The 23,724-nt window shown below is 34.1% G+C and overlaps 1 protein-coding gene across 5 annotated transcripts in view; it reads left to right on the forward strand.

The window, feature by feature from the left end:
* LOC143243169 (uncharacterized) overlaps positions 1-22,220 on the forward strand; it is a 139,705-nt gene extending 117,485 nt beyond the window's left edge. For 2 of the 5 annotated variants that reach the window (XM_076486966.1, XM_076486964.1), the window contains 2 exons: positions 5,085-5,227; positions 20,756-22,220. In XM_076486966.1, the coding sequence (XP_076343081.1) occupies positions 5,085-5,227; positions 20,756-20,770 (158 nt within the window). In that variant the 3' untranslated portion in view covers positions 20,771-22,220. Of the gene's footprint in view, positions 1-5,084; positions 5,228-7,729; positions 7,953-20,755 lie in introns of those variants that run through there. The other 3 variants (XM_076486962.1, XM_076486963.1, XM_076486965.1) reach the window with 2 other exon arrangements.
* Positions 22,221-23,724: the final 1,504 nt, after the last annotated feature.

The following is a 23,724-nucleotide window of genomic DNA, read 5'->3' on the forward strand; positions in this document are numbered from 1 at the left end:
GCCACGAAATTGTTGGATATGATTTTTATGGTGGAAAATAAGAAAAGTGTCATCAGTGTACTTGCTGTATAGAGAACATGTTTGAAGCTTAAAGGGAAATTGTAAACACATTGTTGTTTGTGGTGACAGAGAAAAATGTTGGCAAAAATAAGACCCAGGGAGGAGTCTATACCAACACCATCTATCTCCTCATATAAAGTATAATTAAAGAGGTGTAGAGAGTCTTTAGTTGAAAGTTAAAGCTCAGATTTCTAATTAGCTTTAGAATGTACATAACAACAGATGTAGCCAGAGAGCCCAGTCTTCTGAGCAATTTAGGCATATTGATTACATTATATTTCAGTGTTTATGCCTAAAACTTGTTTTATAGTACGTAATGAAAAAATAAAACTTTTTGTAAACATTTAAAAATTTATATCAGTATCAGCTTTTTAATTTAAATTTTTGTGCCCCCACACCCCTAGAAGTAGAAGAACTGGCTACATTACTTATTAACAAGAATGTTTGTAGCAAATAGACTGGGCAGTGCAATGTTAATGGTTTTATTTAGAGGAATATTAGTAAAAATAGACATAATATGGAAGCCAGCCATCATGAAATTTTTAAATGGGGGGGAGAACTGACTGATTTCTCTGGTAAATTCTCTGGGTGTTGTACATTTGTTTCTAATAAAAGGTTTTAATTATGGGTACAAGGAATTCAGCTAAGTTATAACTGTCAGACAGAAAGTACAGGTTAGAAGGTGTGAAGTCATTGATCACTTAACTCATGTAAACTAGTTACTGACAAGTATTTACAGAAACTATTATCAAATTTAAAAGACACAGACAAGAAACACTTAACAAACCTATTTCCTTGCACTGCCCCATATGTAGAAATATTAGAATATCTCTTTTAGAAAGTTATGAAATACTAGCAGATAAATATAACCTTTACATAATGCCTACATTAACTTTCATCCATGGAAAGCAAATTAAACATGTGTTGAGAAAAGTTTATAATGAACACAACTCAACAAGTCTAATGGAAATAAATGAGTTTGAGTAGAGTAAAATATCTGCAAAAGATAGCTCAGGCTTGTTTCTGAGCCTTCTGTGCCCTCTGGCATTCAGGAGTCCATCTTGAACAATGTTGAAATTAGGATTTGAGATCATATTTGAACAGATCTCAATAATTTCAATCTTTTTTAATGTAGTTTTACGTATGTTATGCTATTTAATGAAAAATATAATAAATTAACAACATTTTCTACAGTGGCACTTTTTTGTTTGGGAGAATCTCAAATACCATTACAGACAACTTATTACACACATATACAATATTTTTCTTGCTTTATTTTATTAACTTTATATAATACCTACTACTGTGTGGATCTCTTTATAACCATTGAATTTTCAAATGTTAACATGGATAGGGTGTAGGATGGGAACTAGATTTGTAATGTAGGTTAGGTTCAGTATAGTAACACCCTAATACCTTATTATTTATGTCAAAACATCATATTGAGAGCTGAAATGCTAAATTCAAGGACAGTTTTACTGTTTCCCCTGTTGGTGTAATGTTTTTCTTTATAATTTTATCATTTTTTGGCTTCATTTTATTTATTCATTTTTTGTGAACGTCCATCTTTCCACTTTTACTCAGTTTCTGTCTTAATTATGTGAGGCTGACTAAATGAAGGTTAAACTAGTTAGACATTGTACCCTGTAATGCCATTTTTATCTTACCTCCCTCAGTACCTCTGAACACCAGGACAAATTACATTATAACCCACCTTGATTTGTGCCTGGTACAGGTTGTTTGTGTTGTTGTGGCTGCGATTTTTCCTGCCTCATAAATTGGCCTTTAATTATATTCCATCTTATATTTGGATAAGCTACGTTAGATTTATGCTGTCATTTTTTTGTATGTGTTCTTTCAATCTTCAAATGTTCTATACAAGTACAGTTTCCTTTGCACGATGTGACAATTAGAAACAATGTTCTCGTCCTCCTCTGGCTCATTGGTTTCATTTCCAATATCCTGGTCAAACCAGTGAACTCAGGGTTTGTCTGAGATGTGTGGACACAGTTGATTAATGTGTTCTCTGCACATTGCATTGGATCTGTGTGGCTCATATATTATAGGACTAATTTTGTCAGAATATTATACATATCAGTATAGCCACATTCATATTGTTTTCATGCTTCTGGCATGCACTACAGTCATAACATTGGGATATCGGTTCTTTTATTCCATGATCTTAACACAAACTCCTTTTCCTACAACATTTATATTGTTCATTGGAGTGGTTAATAAACTTCCTGCCATAAAAGTAATCCCAGTTGTGTTTTATGAAGACAACCAATTTTTTTTCATCTCTGTGTGTCTATGTTCAAAAGAAATGAGCATATACAATTAAACATTCTATTCCTGCAACAGATAACATGACCTTCACTCTATTGTAGTTGGTATCCATGTTTAGGAAAATTTAATAGTCCAGACAGGATAGACCAGTATTTGAACATCTAAGCTGTCTTTGAGAATTAGTCACAAATTATTAGTGGTGTGACAATTTAAGGAAATTGTTCACTTCTTGCTTTGTCATGGTTGAGGAAATCAGAGCTATTACATTTAAGTCAGTCGAGATATCATCTCTCTCTTCAATGTGATCTTCTTCTGTTTGTTGGAGTGACACTTTCCTAGTTTCAATTTTAAATCTGTCTTTGAAATGTACTGGAATGGTATCTCAAGCTTTTAAGATCCTTACTCATAAGTGAGGCCAAACACTCAAGCATTATTGAATTAGACCAGGCATCTCCTTTATTGCATTCTTTTGAACACAAGTTTCATCAGCTGTTCAAAAGTAGCTGGTACATTATGCAGACCTAATGCAGAATTCCAACATCCCACCTCTAAAAGTAATATGAACCTTGCTCTACTTATCCAGCTTGACTTGCCAGTATTAACACTGCTTGAATACAAAGAGGAGCCATAACTTTTGTTTTAATACATGCACTTGGACATTCCTCTAATTTATGTACTGGATATGGAAAGAATTGGGTATCTTTTCTATAAAATATCAGCTTATCTGTTTCAAAAGTACAACTGACTAACAAATTCCATACTACGTGGAATTCAACCAAACTGAGCTGGAGATTCACTTCTTTCCTGATATCTAGGTTATTGATATTTATTAAAATGAAATAAATATTCATTTCCCATAATGAAACGTAAAATGGGGATTTTCAAAAAACTATAGGAACAAGATAGTTTGTGTAAAGTGAAAATGTAATATCAAAGAATGAGTAAGCAAAGAAGCTTAATTTTTCAGATGTAGAATTGATATTATTCCTACAAATATTTATTTTGATTCTTCTAAATATTAGAATTTTTTGAAATTGAGTCAAAATAACAGTTTGTAGGTAGAAATTGAATTGCATATGAATGCAGTAGAGAGCACAAATATCTCATTGTGTGGGTTTACGTCTTACAACAAAATAAATACAGACAAATCACTTTTGTAAAATTGCTTTCAGTTTAGTTTGAGAATGTCTGAGTGCAGGTATAAAGCAGTAAGACATAAACAAAAATTTTAAACATATACAACAAGAGATATGTATGTGTGTGTTTACGTATATATCTACATGCACACAACTTCTTACTGTTATAGATGTCAGTGAGCTTTCTTATAAGAATTCATTCATTACATTGTCATGCAGCTTTTTATTTAGTGTTTTCGTTTACTGATGTTCAGGTAGTGATAAATGAAAAAGGACATTGCCCAAATGGTTGTAACGACAAAAGTACATATAGTAGAGAATATATATATCTGTAGTTAACTTTTTGGTAGTTCTATCTCAGCATTTCCTTTTATCTCCTTTAACAAAAACCACGCATAATTCTTGACATTGTTTTAAACCAACTATTAATGTTAATACAATAAGGAAACCATAATAATATATGATACGTTGTTAGATGTATGTTGTGACAGACTTGAGAAGTAGAACATAACAAGCAGTTTTATAATTTAACATTTATTCTAACATCAGATAGTTGTGTTTATTATAACTCTGATGAATCCACAAAAGTGAAACATTGATCAAAATAAAAATAATTCTTTTATATTTATCTGAAGTATAAAGGTCGATTTTTACAAATTGTTATCAAAACAATTGTGTCTTCCCCACCACAACAATTGACTACTTTGTATTGTCAAAACTTCATGTTTTGACATATAATAATATATTTTAAATAAGTGTAAAGCCTTATAAACTAGAACAGTTAAGTCTTACCATCATTGAGTTCTAAAAGGAATTAAGTGTAGTACAAAGTGATATTTGATGAAAATGTTTTCATTTTTCAAAAGGGTTCCTCTTGAATTTTTTTTATTAAGAACAGTATGTACTTGTTAGTAGTCAGTCAGGTTGTTGCTGCACTTTGTTATAACATGTATGATATAAGCCAGATTATTTTTATTCATTCTCAGTGGATGAAAAACATGCTACCACTCCTAAAGTTATACCTACTTTTTATATGTGGCATGACAGTAATGTTAGTTGTAAAGTATATTAAACGTACCAAATCATGCTACTCTATATAAGCTCCTTATATTTGTGCAGGTGGCTTAAATATTGCTTATTGTTGCTACACTTCTTTTTAAAATCATATTTCTAGCATATATGAATAAAATAGCTAATGAAAAAGCAACGTTGGCTGGAAATTGAAAACCGTAGTAATCTCTCATGGACAACAAATATCCTGACTTTGGCTAAGTTATGATGAAACTAGTTTTATACATTTTTAAATAACAAAAAATAGCTACTTTATTTCATGTCAGAAGTATTTGTCTGTGAAACGTATATGGAAGTAAAGCAACAAAAATAATATTGCATGTTTCTGTTGGACTGAATCCATCATAAATTAACTGCAGATCTTTTGTCTTACTTTGATATTTACACTGACTCAATTGCAGTTGTTGGTTCTATGGATTTCTGCAAAGAAGTGTATCTGTATTATTGGAATGTGTATGAGACTAATGATTTATTCACCATGTAACAGAAATTAGGGATCTGGTTACTTAACATCTTTTAATCTGCTTTCAGTTGTCAGACATCCCAACTGTAAAAGATGCAACCAAGGTTGCCTTGAAGGAGAGACATATTTAAGTGACTTAATCAACCTTTTCTTCAAGTATGCAGTATTTACAGTAATGATAGCTCTTGTGTTATTTCAGTTACTCCTTCAGGTATTATTTTTGATATTTTAACTTAAACCATCTAATGTAATATTTCTATTGAGAATCCTTTAGTCAATTAAACAATACAACATAAACACACTTTCCTTTGGACCCACTTGTATTGATTACACTATGTAACACAAATTTTGTTCATGGATAGTATGTGTTATTTCTTAATTGTTTAAGAAAATGACCATTATTCCCTTCAAACTTTGCTTTTGTGACCTAGATAATGAAATTTAGAAATTAACCTACTTGCTATGCAAAAATGGGCAAATTTGCACATTTTCATTTACATAAGGTCTGAATAAAACAACAAATGTATAAAGATTTACATGTATCTATAGTAAAGTTATACAAAAATGTTTAGAAGTGAGTAGTTTTTTAAGATTTCCTACTGTAATGTAAATCACTTTCATGTATCAGCCCCCAAGTATAGTCTCCCATCATGTTTTTGTTATACGCTCCTTGGTAACGGTATTTAAAGTCCAGCATATCTTGGTGGAAGCATTGCCTTGCTCCTCTGAGCATGCTCCCATTTCCTCCTTGAATTTATCAAGATGGGCGTCAAAGATATGGACTTTCAGGGACATCCTGCAGCCAATTTTGTCATAGTTCTTCACCAGATCCTCAACCAGTTCCACATAATTTTCGTCCTTGTGATTGATTGCCCAAGCTACCTCAAGCTTTCTTTTCCTTCCTACTGAGCTTCTTGGGGAATTCTATGCACTCCAGGATCTTCTTTATTTGTGGTCCAACGAAGACACCAACTTTGACCTTTTTCTCAGACAGCTTAGGAAAGATGCTTGGAAGGGACTTGAAGGCTGCAGACTCCTTATCAAGAGCTGTGACAAATTGCTTCATAAAACCCAATTTTATGTGCAATGGTGGAACAACACCTTCTGGACTTGACCTTGTGCCTCCCATCAGAGAACTTGGTCTGTTGTAGCCAGTGCTTTCTGTTGTAGTGTGCTGTGGTGTCACTGCTGTCCCAAAGGCAAAGATAACAGAGAAACTTGGTAAAGTCTCCTTGGAGACCCATCAGGAATGCCACCATTTTGAAGTCTCCAATAACATTCCAGCCATACTCATCATACTTCAAGGCTTCTAGCTAAGTCTTGATGCTGTTGTATACCTCTTTTGAGGAGCACTGAATTTTAAAAGGTCTAACATTTGTATCATATAAAGTCTTACTATTCAAGTAAGCAAAGATTGTCTTACCTTCTAGAGTTTTTTTGCAGTGCTTAAAGGTAAAATGAGATGCCAAGGGTTTGCCCTGATCTCCAACAGGCATGCCAAAATATGCCTTAAAGGTTTCACACATTTTAGCAGATGTTGCCACAGAGTACTTTTCTGCTCTTGTCTTGATAAATTGGCCACATACAGAGCAGAATGCATCTGGAGAATGCTTGAAGCTTCTTAATGCCATTTCTGATAAAATCAGATAGGTCTATGTGTTCACTCAGGCAGCTATAACTAAACTGAAGTGGTGAGTGGTGAGTCCCTGTATATATATTATTATGGAAAGTTCTAGAAAATTCTACAAGGTTCTAGAAAATTCTTGTAAGTTGGAGAAAATTCTCTATCAGCTATTCAGCACTGAATCTACCTGGAATGTTCTAGAAAATGGGTAAATTTGAAAATTTCATTACCCAGTTCATAAAGCAAAGTTTGAAGACAAACATATGTCTTTTCCATTTACTTTAGGCATAAGGAAATGGGAAATAACACTTTCTGCCCAGGAACATGAAAAAATAATTTTGTTATATAGTGTTATCTGTGGAATTATATGTTGATGATTGGTGCACTAACTAAATGTCAGAATTATTTGTGTTGACTTTTTTAATTTTTGTAATTATTAAATGGATTGATGTTTTACCAACAGCAAAGAATAATGCAAGAGGTGTTATTTATAATAAAACATGAGACATTGATCCTTTGTCTGGGTAAGAGATTTAACTTTGTTCATAAGTTCAATGGTGCAGTGTCAAATGTTTTGTACAGCAATCATTAGAAGTAATCTTTGTTGATTAACACATGTTTGTGTGGTGTACTAATTGTTGTTTTATAATACTTTGTCAAAGAGAAAGAAAATGAAATGAGGAACTTATGAAAAAGTTAAAAAGTATTGTTTTAATGAATGATCCCTATGAAAAATATATGATGATAAAACAAACTGGCCAAGAGTAAGTTTAAAAGTAACATGTACCTCAAGAGCATTTTTCAAAAGAACGATAAAGTGATTTAAGGGTAAATTTGTGCTTAGTAGTAACATAGTAGAGATAAAAAGTTCATTTTTGAAACACAATGCTAATTACTTAACAGGTATTATTTTACTTTATCACTTCATTCATTAGTTACTTGATGTTTGTATGTTGGAATTTTGTTTAATTTTTGTTGTACATTCATTAGTTTTTGTTGTTTTTTAATTTCAGTTGAGTGAGTATTTGATATTTATTTTGTAAATTTTGTATCACAATTTCTTTCTTTCTCCTTCAAATTCCTTTTCAGAAATGGTAACTAAATTAGGGGTCATTATTCTGCTGAATTTCCGTACAAGCGTTAATTAAATTTCATGTACTACCAACTGAAATGAGAAACAAGATGTGTTGACAATTTCTGCATATTACTTCCAGCTTTGTTAATATTTTGCTTCTTCCTTGTGTAAAAGAGAACAAAAAAATATTGTAATCACATTACTAGGCATGAGGAATATAATAGACCAAACCTAAAACTACCAGTTTATTAATTTTATTAGCATGACTTAATTATTGCAATTGTGAATGTTTACATATTTTATTCATTGCAATGACTTACTTCCATATGCTACATTATCTTCTTTCATCCTTGGCCCGGCATGGCCAAGCGTGTTAAGGCGTGAGACTCATAATCTGAGGGTCATGGGTTCACATCCTGGTCGCGCCAAACATGCTCGCCCTTTCAGCCGTGGGGGCGTTATAATGTTATGGTCAATCCTACTATTCATTGGTAAAAGAGTAGCCCAAGAGTTGGTGATGACTAGCTGCCTTCTCTCTCGCCTTACACTGCTGAATTCGGGACGGCTAGCATAAATTTCAAGGTTAATGGTTTAACTTTGAATATCACACCTCTTACAAAACACTTTCTTGTTGGTGACACGTTGGATCAATTGTGGTTGGGTTTATCTGTGTTTGTTTGCCAAGATATTGATGACTATACAGGTCAAGCACATCCTCCGGAACTTAGCCCAAGAACATGTTAAACCTATTCAGTTTAACGAAGATTTTGATAGCCTTCTTTTTAACCCCCAGATTGTGCTGTATTTCATTTGCCCCATCTGTAGAATCAGTTTGGCCTAAAAATGTGTTTAGACATAATTTCTTAGGTTGTGATGTGTCATCCATTTTGCTATTCCATAGATCCCTGTCTTGCTTTGTTGCATGATAGTTCTTCTTATTTAGTCTTCCCATCTCTGAATATTAGATATCTTGTGGAGCATCTTACTTCCCAGTTGGATGAGGATGACAACATCTCTTTCCCCTCAAGGGGGTACCAATCACTTTGTTTTGATATATCATCAAAACTTGTTCTCAGCAGCTGAAGTTATTTTGTCAACTTAGGGGCATACTATGATTTCCTGCAATGTTTTATTCATACCCAGTTTTCACACATACATCTAAACCTCATTTCATTCTGTGGTGTTTATCTACAATACATCATCTATCCCAGACTATGCATCAAAATCTTGAAGGTTTATATTCATCATCTCTTGACTGACTTATGTGATTTCTCTGTTGTTGGGATTTTGTGGGTTTCAATATGGTCCTAACCTACATTTATTTGCCACCCATTTATCTGAAAAAAATTACATGATGCCCTCTCTCTTTAGTGGCATGTATCAACCATGTTCCTGACACTTTGAAATCATGTGAGGAATCTTCTACCATTTCTTCCTTGGTAAATTGTTTGTCACAGTTAAAACCTCAAAGCACCTATTTCCATTTCCGTTTAATATTCGTCAGTGCTTACCTGTTCTTTCATTTAGGAGTTCTGTATTTCATCATTTTCTTTAATGTAAATTGACACAATGCCAACAGTATTGGTGACTACCTAGTGAATTCTGGTTTAGTAGGAACTTGATTGTGAGAATTTGTTCCCCTTTAGTGATTTGTGTTACAGATAAGTGGGTTATTTGGGTTCTATCAGATGGACTTTTACTGCAATCTCTTTCTCCACTTCTTTTGTCACAGGTACCCATTTCCTTCTCTCAGCCACAGGATCCCAACATTGACAAGCCATTGAACCTGTGAGTTATCTCAGATTTTATTCCAGGCACTTTGTTGACTTCAAGAAAACTGAAGACTGACAGTCTGTTATATATTTGTTCCACCTTACTCAATTTGTCATTCCACCTCGTTTCATAATGAAATTGTTTCTCACCCTCAGGTGAGTTTTTACTTGAGGTATGTAGATGACCAAGATGGATGTCATGAATGCTTTCTTACATATTCCAATAGCCTTGCAGTCATCACTATATCTTTGTTTTTTCCAACAAGGGGTAAGTTATCAGTTTTAAAAATTCTCATTCAAGCTTAGTTTGGCTTCTATATTTTTTATTTTATTTGAATATTTCGAGCTTTTTTTCATCAGTTGCTTTAGGAGATAATTTGAGTGGGCTGGTTAATCATATTGGAACTCTTGATGTGCTGTTTCTTTTGAGGCTGTGTTCTTCTGTGTCTGCCACAATCCCCTTTATTCAGTCTCATATGTGAGCTCATGAATGGGCTTTTTATGATTAGTTGACCCTTGCATAGGATCTTCTTCATGGTCTTTGGTGATTGGTCAGAATCCACACATCGACAGGTGTTCCACTTTCTCATCCTCACCTAAATTTACATCTCAAGTCTAGAGATAGAGGGCATGGGCTGATCTACTGGAGTCTTTAGAGTGTTGGTTTACAGCTGAGGAGTGTTATTATATTAAAACAGGAGCATTTAGCTGTATGTCAGGCTTTGGATCATTTCTTTCATCTGGCCAGACATTGTCTGGTCATGATTAATTCCAACAATTCCACAGTGGGTACTTATCTCAGTTACCAAGATGGCATTCATTCTGGATCCCTACATTGTTATATGTTGTAACTTTTTTTCTGGACTGATATGCAAGATATCCATATCATTGTGTGTCATATTCTAGGTGCGTCAATATTGTCACAGATCATATTTTCCATTCAGACAAAATCTATCAAATGAAATGATCTCTCAATTCTCTTGTCTTCCATGGTTTTGATAGGTACTTACCTCCTTTCACACATCCCACTTTTCTTTCTTGTTTAAAGCAGAATCTTCCAATTTCTGGCAAAATTTGTAGTGAGAGTCTGGTAGTCTGATAGTTCGATACCCGTGGTGAGCAGAACAGATGGTCCATTGTGTGGCTTAATTACAAAATAAATAGGCAAAAAGTAATCGGAAATCGAAGGTAATTATGCTCCAACAGCTTTTGTAAATTGAATATTTTTTTCACTCCAATGAAACTGCTCGATTGTTTGTCTTTTTGTTGTTGTTTCTTTTAACTGCAAATTCACACAATGGGCTATCTGTGTTATGCCCACCACGGGTATCGAAACCTAGTTTCTAGTGTTGTAAGTCTGCAGATATATCGCTCTGCCACTGAGTCAGTGAGGGCAATCGGGTGGAAACGGTACGATTGAAAGCTTACAGTGAAAAGTTCAGAGTTCGATCCCCATGGTGGGTGAATAAAGCTCCCGTGGTTCACTGTGTAGCCTTGGACGTAACAACAAAACACACAAATGTCCAGAATTCATTTGTCTGGGGCCCGACATGGCTAGGTGGTTAAGGCACACGACTCGTAATATGCGGGTCACGGGTTCGAAACCCCGTCACACCAAACATGCTTGCTCTTTAAGCCGTGGGGGCATTATAAGCTTACGGTCAATCCCACTATTCGTTGGTAAGAGAGTAGCTCAAGAATTGACGGTGGATGGAAATGACCAGCTGCCTTACCTCTAGTCTTACACTACTGAATTAGAGACGGCTAGCTCAGATAGCCCTCCTGTAGCTTTGCCCGAAATTCAAAACAAACCAAAACTAAATTATTTGTGTGGAAGAAATTGTGAATGATTAAAATATTGCAAAACTTGAAAAATTTTAATTAAGATTTTCATTTTAAAAACCATCTTATTAAACTAAAGCTATCCTGAATTAAATAACCTCATTTCCCTGTCGATAGCCCCCCCGCTAGTACAGCGGTATGTCTCCGGATTTACAACGCTAAAATCAGGGGTTCGATTCCCCTCGGTGGGCTGAGCAGATAGCCCTTTGTGGCTTTGCTATACGAAAAAACACACACACACACACACATCATTGCCGATTTGTGTTAATAAAACGTGCAGGAAAACACGTGGTTACCTGAAAGGATATGCACCATTGAAGACAAGGCTGCTTAATGACCGAAAGAAAACGAAAATCGAATTTTAAAAGCTGTTCTCCCAAGGGGTTCGTTATTGTTTGTTATTAAGCACAAGGCTACACAAAGCACTATCTCTACTCTACTCACCACAATTATGGAAACCCTGTTTCTAGCGGTATAAGTATTCAGATTTAAAAAAAAAAACGTAGCAAAGCGTTTGTAAATTAAATATTTTCTAAGATGTATTATATACAGCATTAGTTGTCTGTAATATTAAATATTTACTATTCAATTAATATTGTGTATCGATAGTTTGTATTTACAATTTTTAATACAGTATTTTATAAAGTTCAACAGAAAATATTAAATGCATTAAATAATAAGTATTTGACAGGTTTATTCGTGTTTTTACTACAAAGAAATATGAGTGCCTCGATGTCTTACTGTAATCATCATCATCATCTGCCACTCGATTTCTTCAATGAACATAGGGCCGCCCGCAATTACTTGCGGATTCTTAAGGTTTTTAAGTGAGTAGGTTGTTAGCCCACTGCACCTAGCCGTCCCTAATTTATTAATGTAAGACTAGAGGGAAGGCAGCTAGTCATCACCACCCACCGCCAACTCTTGGGCTACTCTTTTACCAACGAATAGTGTGATTGACCGTCACATTATAACGCCCCCACGGCTGGGAGGGCGAGCATGTTTGGCGCGACGCGGGCCCGAGCCCGCGACCCTCGGATTACGAGTTGCACGCCTTAACGCGCTTGGCCATGCCGGGCCATTCTTGTTGTAATATTACAATAATTTGTATTACATTTATCATTAAATTCAGCCGCCACTCATTTAAATTAGCGCTCGTTAAAATGTGAACAGTGCATAAAGATTTGGTTATTTTAAAAATCGATAAGATTTCTTATAAAAACACGAAGAAGGTATTCGTATTTGTAACACATAAACTCTAGAACATGCCATAACGTGACCAATTAAATAAACGACATAATAAGTGCTGTCACCAAAGCGTTACATGGTAGCGCAGTTGAAAGTTCATTGCGCTTGTAGAGGTTGGGAGTGTTTTATTTCAGTACGATTTATTATAACTAATATGTCGACAAAAAGATCAGCACATGTGCTTAGCCTGGATATTGTTCTCTTCGGCGTCTCCTGCTCTTCTACGTTACCAATATTACCATACACCACGTGACATCAACAACTTTGAACCAAAGTATTGGCACGTACTCTCCGTTCTTCACAACTACGGACAGCATTTCGATTTAGAGATCTCTGTCAGACCCTAAAAATACCCGTTTGTTGTAGAGCTTCTTCTTAGTAAACACCATCAACCACGCTCGGAACCGCCACCTTTGTCTCGTGTCACACTTACTACACTTTTTCTTAAAACTAATTAGCGGTAGAAAAATACTCCAGTCCTCAGTAATACACACTTACCTGAAGATGACCTAAGAAGATCGAAACGTTATTCTCTCCTTATCAATAAAAGTGTTAACCCATACCAGCTATTCTGAGTTACATATCTACCTTGTACGGAGCGAAGGAAAATAGATTTTCTTCGAACACCCCGGATGTTCCCTCTCCTCTGCTAAGACGGTTCGTAACTCTCGGCAGCATCCACAGCTCATGGTTAGATACTTGAACTAATTAAATTATCACGTCAAACCGGTATTACCTTCAGCTAACAACTTACCTTCCACTTGTGAGATTAAATTAAACAGTTTCTGAACAACTCAGACTGACGACAACGGTGATATACGGAGTAAGATCCCTGTTGTGGTGGGCCTGCTGTGTAGACGTACCTTTAAAGTTCTTATGCAATACCTTTACAAGTATAGAAAAGTACCTTCACATGTTTAACCATTACCTTTACACCTCTAACACAGTACCTTTACAGCTCTTAAACAGTACCTTTACACTTCTTACACAGTATCTTTCCACCTCGTACATAAGCTAGACCAATCCCAATAGTTCTACAGTAACTTTCTTGTTGCGAGCTGTTATGAATGACAGAAAATGTGAAGCGACACTAAAACGTCACTTCTATAACGTGCGAATGCGCTTAATGTGACGAAATGTGCAAGTGAAATAGAAATGAAACCACATGACCATCATGAAACCGGTAACCTCGGTAATAATAGCCAAATATCACTTTACTTATCTCCCCATATCAGCTGCAGTAAACATCATATTTGGAAGACTTGAGCTCTAATAAAAATGTTGTCCACCATTTAAGGTATTAAACAATAATATAATACATTAGAACGATAATAGAATAATGGAAACAGATGTGGAGAACAATATAAAACTAACAATAAACTGAAAGCACAAACAAAGGCGAATCACAGTCACAAGGAAAACGAACCACTGAATCAACCCCGCTAAACATACCATAATAATCGAAGATATCTCAAGTATGTATAAACAACCACAGTTTGCCAAAGAAATTAAAATATTCAAACCAAACTCAAATATTACACAGATCAAATGACTGGTGAAAGACGGCGTCCTAGTAAAGGGCATTGACCCTGAAGACCTTAACATCCTAGTACAAGAATGACCCAAGGACACCTTTTAACAAATAACAATAAAAAATATACCGAGTGGGAACAACCCTCCCCATCAAATAAAACCTTTGTTATTCAAGGTTATACCCTACACAATGTACACGGGTGAAAACCTTAGTGACAAACATTAATATTCCACATACTAAAGTGGAAAGAATCATCTCACAGCGAATACAAGCACCTGAAAACTTAATAAATGTAAACACAGAAAATATCCACAGTATCCAAAACCAAAATCAACAACGGTATTAAATTATGATTCCAACAATATCCATTAGACGAAACCAAAATGGCTGCCACCACAGTTATACAATGCTACGGTCACCTTTGCTGCACCTAGTGCCATGATTTGTTTATGGTCTAAACCTCAATGAAAAAACCAATTCACGTGAACAACTAAAGTGCTGTAACTGTGATTAAAACCAGAGGGTAAACTCTAAAGGATGCACCATATACAAATATATAAAAGTGAACATTTTTAATATAAGAGGCAGCATAAAACATGTGTCCAACAGGTACAAAATTAAAGACAAACAAAACGCAACACACACAAAAACAAACAGTACCAAGGACTAAAATATCTCTTCTAATAACTCCTAAAAATTATAAAACTGCACAAAATGAGCTTCCAATGATACGTCAAACAAAACAAAAACTGTCAAAATAAACCACAACAAATGAGCAAAGCAAACAAACACGTACATGCACGTATATCCTATACCAAAACACAGTAAAGCAACACATGCTATAACAAAACACAATAAACCGACATTTCCTCTACCAAAACACAATAAATCAACATATGTTACTACAAAACACAATAAACCAGCATATCCTACACCAAAACACAGTAACCCAACATATCCCATACCAAATCACAGTAAACAAACATTTCCTATACCAAATCAGGGTAAACCAACACATCGTGCATCAAAACACAATAAACTAACATATGCTACTCCAAAATACAGTAAACCAACATATCCTACATCAAAATACAGCAAACCAACATATCCTACATCAAAATACAGCAAACCAACATATCCTATACCAAAACATATTAACTCATTGTTCAAAACAAACATCAAATATTCAGAAGATGCAAAACATCAGACGAACTTACAACCATACCACAATAAAGTTAATAACCATATTAACACAAACATTCTATAATAAAGAAATTAATAACTAAATCAACACAACTATTCTACAATAAAATTAATAACCATATTAACACAATCATTCTATCTTGAAGTAACTAACCACATTAACACAAACATTCTATAATAAAGTTAATAACTATATTAACACAACCATTCTACAATAAAGTTAATAACTATATTAACACAATCATTCTATATTGAATTTAATAACTATATTAACATAATCATTTTATAATGAAGTTAATAACCATATTATCATAACCATTCCACAATAGAGTTAATAACAATGAATCTTCTTTTAAGGGCCAAAGTAAAAGGTATCAAGTGGAATGTTGACTTTAACTGTTGGTGTCATGTTTATGTAGGAGCAAAAGTTATTGGAATTTACCAATTAGAGGAACTGCTTAATACGAACAGCGGACTTTCTAGGGTTTTAAGGATAGAAATAGATGTGTAATCATATGAGGAATGTCTTCATTGGGTATCTACATGCAGCAATGAATACATTAACAAAATCCAAGGTTTAAATGAAAGATTATCTTGACACAACAAAAGGCCGGTTGAACATGCAGGATGCTTTTCAGGGTAAGGGTGAATTATATATATGTGCTAGAGGTAGGCTACCCCTACGGATACGTTTCCGATAGCCCCAAAAAATACACTTTACATACAGATTAAACTGACTTGCGTAGTAATGAGCTGTCCGTGCTCTGCTCACCATGAGTATCGAAACCCTGATTCCAAATTTGTAAGTCCTTACACCTACCGTTGTGCCACTAGGGGGCTGGGAAGTAAACCTGGAAAACTGGGAGTAAACAAATTTATGGAATAGCTGTTGTAACTTCTTAATTAGAAGCTGTTAATGTTGTAGATCCTCTAATCTGACAAATTATTTTAATGAAAATTATGTACTGAAGTCAGAGTTGTTATTAATAAGGATACTGATGTAATAATTATCGGAGACTTTGATTATATGAACATTTATTGGAAGTGTATGAAGTCAGACAGTGAGAGAAAGAGGTTTATTACAGATGGTTTCCCAAATCGAATGGTTAGATAGCTAATTAGATGAATGCCAATTTACGTTAATTGTACACTATTAATGGTGACAGGGTTTCAAGAGTTTAAGTGAGGAATTATTTGAGGAATAAATTAGGTTTAACTTTATGTTATATGTTGAGAAAAAACATGAACCTTTAGTTCCTGAGTTTGAGAATAGAGACAATATTTATTAATTATTAGTGAACTGGGATTATAGATAATATGGAACATAACAAGGAAATATTTAAATACACATTGCTGTTAATATAGACTTGTTCCTAAACGGATAACAGGAAAGACCAGACCTAACTAATTTATAAAGGATAAAAGTGCGGCTAAAAGCCACATACAAAGTGTCCATAGATTATTCACCCAATTATAATCTTTATAAATTTTCTATTATATGAGCTATGTTAAAATGATTTACAGCAATTAATAAATATACGGAGTAGAAAAATCATGGATAACTGCCATAAGTTTCAAAAAGGGAAGAAGATTCCTTAAACTGTAAAAAGGCTAGGACTTTGTTTCAAAAATAGAGCAATTAAAAGGATAAATGAAAAACAGTTGGTTCATAATAGTAAAACTGTTCGTGCGTTGTTTTGTTTAATTTCGTAAAAAGTTACTAGAGGGGATTTATTTCATTTATTTGTTAACAAAGATTAGACAATGTGTATTAAGTTAGCTCAACACTAGAGGGTACTAACAGTGTATTTTACAACTGAATTGGGATATATATATACATAGTGATGTAAACAAAAAAGCCTCATAGTAGGTATATGTTACAAACAACAGAAAATTGGTACAGAGGCAGAAAACGTTTGATAAAAACATTAGTTTCAAATGTCATCAGGAGTTTTTTATTATTTTATGAATAAAATAATTAACGAAGAATAAATATTCGATTGTTTCTGGAGTTAAATAACCTCGAGCTTAAACGAATACAACTTATTGTTAACCGGAATTTAAGTTGTTATAAATAACGATAGAACTTTTACCTTCGTAAACTTTACCAAAACAGCTTTCTCCTATAGTCTCTTGGAAAGTGATGCTTTCCCCAGGGATTTCCATATCTCGTAGTATCTTCAAGAAGGGATTGTCAGGTGAATTTGGGTAATAGTTTGGGTTAGTAAGGTAACGCTGAGTAATATTACTCAACGAGCTAGCTGAGATTGCATGTGGAAGTTTCCGTCGACAGCAGTAATATATCCGGCGCCTCCACCAAACGCACACCAAGATGCTGGCAATAAGAACAAGCACCACAGTAAACAGGCATCCGTAGAGAACGGACGACTGAGGGTCGACTTTTGTGGAGGAGTAAAAGTAGTTGGTAGACATGTTTCCAGGACTTTTGGAATGCTATAAAAATACAAGTGTTACACTAATGTTGACTTATGATCAAACTGTCTTACTGTTAGTGATATTTGTGGTCGTAATCCCAACAATATCTTACGAAGTTCGCCCAGTTTAGAAAATGTAGGGTAAAAATTTTAATTATATACATCTCTCTACATATATATATGTAATACACTTGGATTTGTCCGTCTGGAACTTTTCTCGCAAATTTCTTGATCAAACGCTACAAATCTTATATTGCTATAAGGAGTCTGGATTGCATATTGGGTTTTCAATTCAGAATAATCTTAGCTGTTTTGTTTTCTCAGTCAAGCATGACTGAGTAGCTATCGTACTCGATGTCACAATGTCGTTGTCATCAAGTAAGAACTAGCTTCGATTTCAACATTTTTTTTTATTTGGAAATTATTTTACACAAACAACACTTAAGCAGCGTGTTATTTCCTATTAAAATGAAGATTACAATGAATACCGTTACAGCCAATCCCACTATTCGTTGGTAAAAGAGTAGCCCAAGAGTTGGCGGTGGGTGGCGATGACAAGCTGCCTTCCCTCTAGTCCTTCACTGCTAAATTAAGGACGGATAGCGAAGATAGCCATCGAGTAGCTTTGTGCGAAATTCAAAACAAAAAGCAAACAAAATCAAACCAGCTGCGTTCCCTCTATCGTAATCTGAGGGTCGCGGGTTTGCATCTCGGTCGCGCCAAACATGCTCGCCCTTTCAGTCGTGGGGGCGTTATAATGTGACGGTCAATCCCACTTTTCGTTGGTAAAAGAATAGCCCAAGAGTTGGCGGTGGGTGATGATGACTAGTTGCCTTCCCTCTAGTCTTACACTGCTAAATAAGGGACGGCTAGCACAGATAGCCCTCGAGTAGCTTTGTGCGAAATTCCAAAACAAATTGCCTTCGAACGCAATTCCAAATAGCGAGATAAACGTAACCATTAAAGCAGATTCTACAATGCATTGTGGAAAGGTTTCATGTTCCGGATGTTTTGGGTTCAAAGATAATACTACATTTGATAAAAAAAAGTATACCCATATTATAATAGGTCAATAGAAAAGATCGAAAATTGTACAGTATTTGCTAGGTTAAAAGCAATCTTAAGTTTCACAACCGAAACCACAAATAATATCACTTATGAAAATTACACCAGTAAATATGACACCGTTCTCATCTATATTCAATTAATTGGTAAGTGGACGCACATTCAATTAATAATTATTGTGTCTTACCACTTAAAAACTTTCGGGTTTAATATGTGACCACTAAATGAGTCTATCTTTTCCTGTTTTCCAAATTTTTTCGCACCCTGGTGACACAATTGTATACCTGTAGATTCACAACGCTAAAATCCGGGCTTCGATACCCGTGGTGGGAAGAACACAAAGAATCAATTATACAGCTATGTGTCAATTACAAAGAAACCTAATTTTTTAGTATTTTTTCTCTTGCCTTCATTTGCAAAAACCATGTAACATCACATATTTTTACAATACACAAACAAAACTTTAAAAAAATACAAGAATGTTATCATAGAAATCAGTAATTGTGTTTTTTTTTATAGCAAAGCCATAGTAGACTATCTGCAGAGTGCACCAAGGGAAATCGGATCCCTAAATTTAGGGTTGTAAATCAGTAGATTTACCGCTGTACTAGCGGGCACTGAATAATTACATCTTACAGTTTTAAAACTGAATCAACCATTTTGACTTGTGTACCGCTAGTCGTATATTTAAAACTGAATCAACCAATTTAACATGTGTACCGCTAGTTTTATATTTAAAACTGAATCAACCATTTTGACTTGTGTACCGCTAGTCTTATATTTAAAACTGAATCAACCATTTTGACTTCTGTACCGCTAGTTTTATATTTAAAACTGAATCAACCATTTTGACTTGTGTACCGCTAGTCTTATATTTAAAACTGAATCAACCTTTTTGATATATAAAATAACAAGCAAACAATAGCAAATAATTTAGCAAAAGATAATACTTATTTCTTCTTAAATAATCCCAAATAGTTTATCCTGTCAACTTAAATAAACTTCAAAGTAATATATATTTACTTCACGTTTCTCATCCTTTTCAAAATCTATTTATAATAGGATATCTTAAAACAAACGATAAATCGTATTACAGTAATTACATAATTACTTACTCTTTTTAAATTCTAAAAAACAAAATAATTACCAAACTTGTGTGGTTCTTTTTAACTTAGAAGTCTAATAGTTTAATTATATTATATAAATAAATGATATATCATAAACGTTGGGCCTTAAGTCTCTAATTTACTAAAAAATATATCACAAAACACTTCTGCCTCTCTACAGATAGTTATAAAGTGTGTTAGATAGTTACAAATAAATTTCAAACAAATATATAATCATTTCTTACCTGTTCTGCTTGATAGAAAGGTTTGAATGACTCTTCAAACGGCCCGCCATGACCAGGTGAGTTAAGTCATAATCTGAGGTTCGGGGGTGCGCATCCCCTTTGTGGGAGCGTTATAATATGACGGTTACTGGTTAGTAAAATAGTAGTCTAAGAATTGGCGGTAGGTGGTGATGAGTAGCTGCCTTCCCTCTAGTCTTACACTGCTAAATTAGGGACGGCTCGAGTTGCTTTGCGAGAAATTCAAAAACAAATAAACTCTTCAAAATGTATTCTACTGAATCTATAGTTTCCCCCAATAAGAATTTAAAATATTTTCCCTTTTTTGCTATCGTCCAGGCCTCTTTTGTTTACCAAAACAATTCTACACTCTCAGATAGTATGCTCATTTGACATGTTATTGTTAAACGTAAGTATAATTGCAATAGGAATTTGAACAAAGAAAGTTTGTTGTTGTTGTTTGTTTGTTTTTTTCCATTTACTGACCTTCGACTGTCTAAGCTATATCCTGATACAATATTTAAAAATATAGAACTAACACTAAATTGAATATTGCTTTGTTCATAACATGTGCTTTATCTCTTCTTCTTCAGATATGGATGGGGTAATTTCTAACATGACAGTTAGAACTACAGAAGGAAAGACGAAATTCAACGTGGCAGGGTTCAACGTTGGAATGTTACCTCCTCTTTTTATTTCCTTTAACATCATCTTGAAGCTTGGGAATCGTTCTCGTTATGCTGAGGAGCAGGGTATACGTGAGGAGCCGTTTTTTGTTAGTTACTAAAGGCGTTAGTTTAAAAATACAGTTGTGCTTTCATTAAAGATGAAAACCGATTGACATAACTCAGACGTTTGAAAGTGAAGAAAGGCACGGGATTGGAAAAACAAGAAAAATGCCAATATTTGTGTTGTATATTACATACTCTTTCTGTGAAATATGTTATCGGAGAAATAATAGTTAACGTGATTATCAATAGGAGGCAGCGCGTCTCAACTTTAACAGGGAAGATTTTATATAATATTAAATCGTGTGCTTTAGAAGCATTAGTTTTTAAACTGAAAATTGTCATCTGAATTATAATTTAAATATCTTTGGTTATGACTGTTTCACCAAATTAAAAAAATTATAAGTAAAACGCCACCTAAGTGCTCTTAAATTAAAAATGCACGTGTTATAAACTAGGAGCCTACTTCAGTGATGTCGAGAAACCCACTTGTTGAGAAATTTATATGCAAAAACGGCTCGTTTGGGTTGAGAAAATATTTTACATAAAAGAGCGAACAACGTTTCGACCTTCTATGTAAAATATTTTCTCAACCCAAACGAGCCGTTTTTGCATATAAATTAGGAGCCTACTTGTATTTACAAGTAAGAAACTGTTTTGAAAAACGTACTAGATTAAAGTAGATCAAAGTTTATCTTTGAGTGTTCATAAACCAAATTTGCTACAACTAACTTATGATCGGAAGAAACTGAAAGTTATCTAAGTCAGCAATACAGTTAATTAAACGTATTGAAAGAGTGATTGTTAATATTATTTATACAGAATTATTATAGTTTAGAATTCCACTAGAATAGAAAATCATCATATTGCTAAAGATGGAGTTTTGTAGAAGTTTAACTCGAAAGGCTCACAATAATTTACAAATGTTTATGAACAATTCTTTTAGAAAAAAACACAAATATGGTTTGACTGCTTAACACATAAGGCATGTTATAATTTAAAATTAATAACAGTAAATTATTAAATCAAACATGAAAATTAGTTTGTCATGTTTAAAACTTTGCTATTGAATACATTTGATAATATAATACTTTTCGATGCAAATATATTTAACACAGATTTGGAAATTTCATTATTTTCATCGCTGTGTAGTAATACAATCACTTTTATTATTTTTTATTTATTTATAAAAATGTTATCATTTTGAGGCTATCCCGGGTATTGATGACTGTTTTAGTTAACCTTTGTATGATTCTAGCATATTAAATGATAAAACATCACTGTATAAATAACTTCCTAATTTATAATAAACTTTCATTCTTCCTCTATATGTCTGTTTAAATGAGAGACAAAAGTTATTTACTTGCTTTAGCAAGATCAACGAACCGGACAAACTTTTTTTAACAAACTTTGGTTAAAAGTCTCAACGTTAATATGCCCAACAAATCTGGTACAAATCCAAGTACACTTTATAGAGTTATTAACCTAAAACCGCGAAAATGCGTTATCTCCGCATTACAAAAGATGTTTCAAAGTGATTCAGAGTCCAGATCCGACAATGGATCCAGATCAAATATGGAAACAGCAGTCCATTACTGACTTCACACCTAGTGTAATGTTTACTGAGTACATTGGTCTATTAGTTTTCGAGATACGCACGCTGAAACAGACACGCACATATACATATGAACCCGACTGCAAACAAAACAAACAGAAAGCAACGGTAGAGAAACAGTATCTCCATTGTTTATGTTAACATCTACACTATATATTAATAAAGCTACGTTACAAAAATAATGCCCTACGATGTCACAAAATAATCTCAAAATAAGATGTGAGTGCGTTCTAAGAGTGGTAGTTAGTGTGAATTTTGGGCAACAAACTGCTTACGATTCTATGCTAAACAATTATTTGGTAAAAGTATGAATGTGTTTTTCTTCTTTTATTTTTGTAACTGACGATTTTGTTTGTTTTGAAGTTCGTGCAAAACTACAAGAGATTTATCTGCGCAAGCAGCCCCGAATTTAGCAGTGTAAGACTAGAGGGAAGGCAGCTAGCCATCACCACCCACCGCTAACTCTTGAGCTACTCTTTTACCAACGAATAGTGGGATTGACTGTCACATTATAACGCCCCCACGGCTGAAAGGGCGAGCATGTTTAGCGCGACGGGGATGCGAACCCGCGACTCTCAGATTACGAGTCGAACGCCTTAACACGCTTGGCCATGCCAAGTTTGAGAGCTCAAATCTCACCATGTAGCCCTTGAGTAGCTTTGAGCTTATCAACAAATATACAAATATGTTTTTACTACATACATTTACTTCAATTTATATGGTAGATTTCATTATTGCAACAATAAAAGAGTCAAAAGGAGAAAACTTGCGATTTATTTAAAATGAATTACAGTTTAAAATATTATGAAGGTTAAAACGTTTAAAAATTATATTTGAAGGAGACATAATCAGGTCAAAAAACAAGCAACGTATATTTTTGGATAAAAATAGGCGAATATTGCTTGAACATACAATTTTTTTCCTTTGAGTAAGAAACTGTAAAAAATGTTTTAATACATATCGTGGATAGAAACCCATACAACTTTTAATCATTAGCGTAAATGCCCTACAGTGCGATTATCATTAACTTCTTAACTGTTAACCTTGAGTGTTAGCAATATAATTACAATTATTATTAATAACGTTGTGGTGATAGCAGATGTTCTTGTTGTAATAATCTTAGTGTACAATGTCTACCTGTACTTAGTTGTATCCAATATGGAACACACAAATTAAAGGGAAAGCAACAAATCAGTGAAATATTAGTTCTTGTGATACT

The sequence above is a fragment of the Tachypleus tridentatus genome, unplaced genomic scaffold (assembly GCF_004210375.1).
Source record: "Tachypleus tridentatus isolate NWPU-2018 unplaced genomic scaffold, ASM421037v1 Hic_cluster_2, whole genome shotgun sequence".
NCBI lineage: Eukaryota > Metazoa > Arthropoda > Merostomata > Xiphosura > Limulidae > Tachypleus > Tachypleus tridentatus.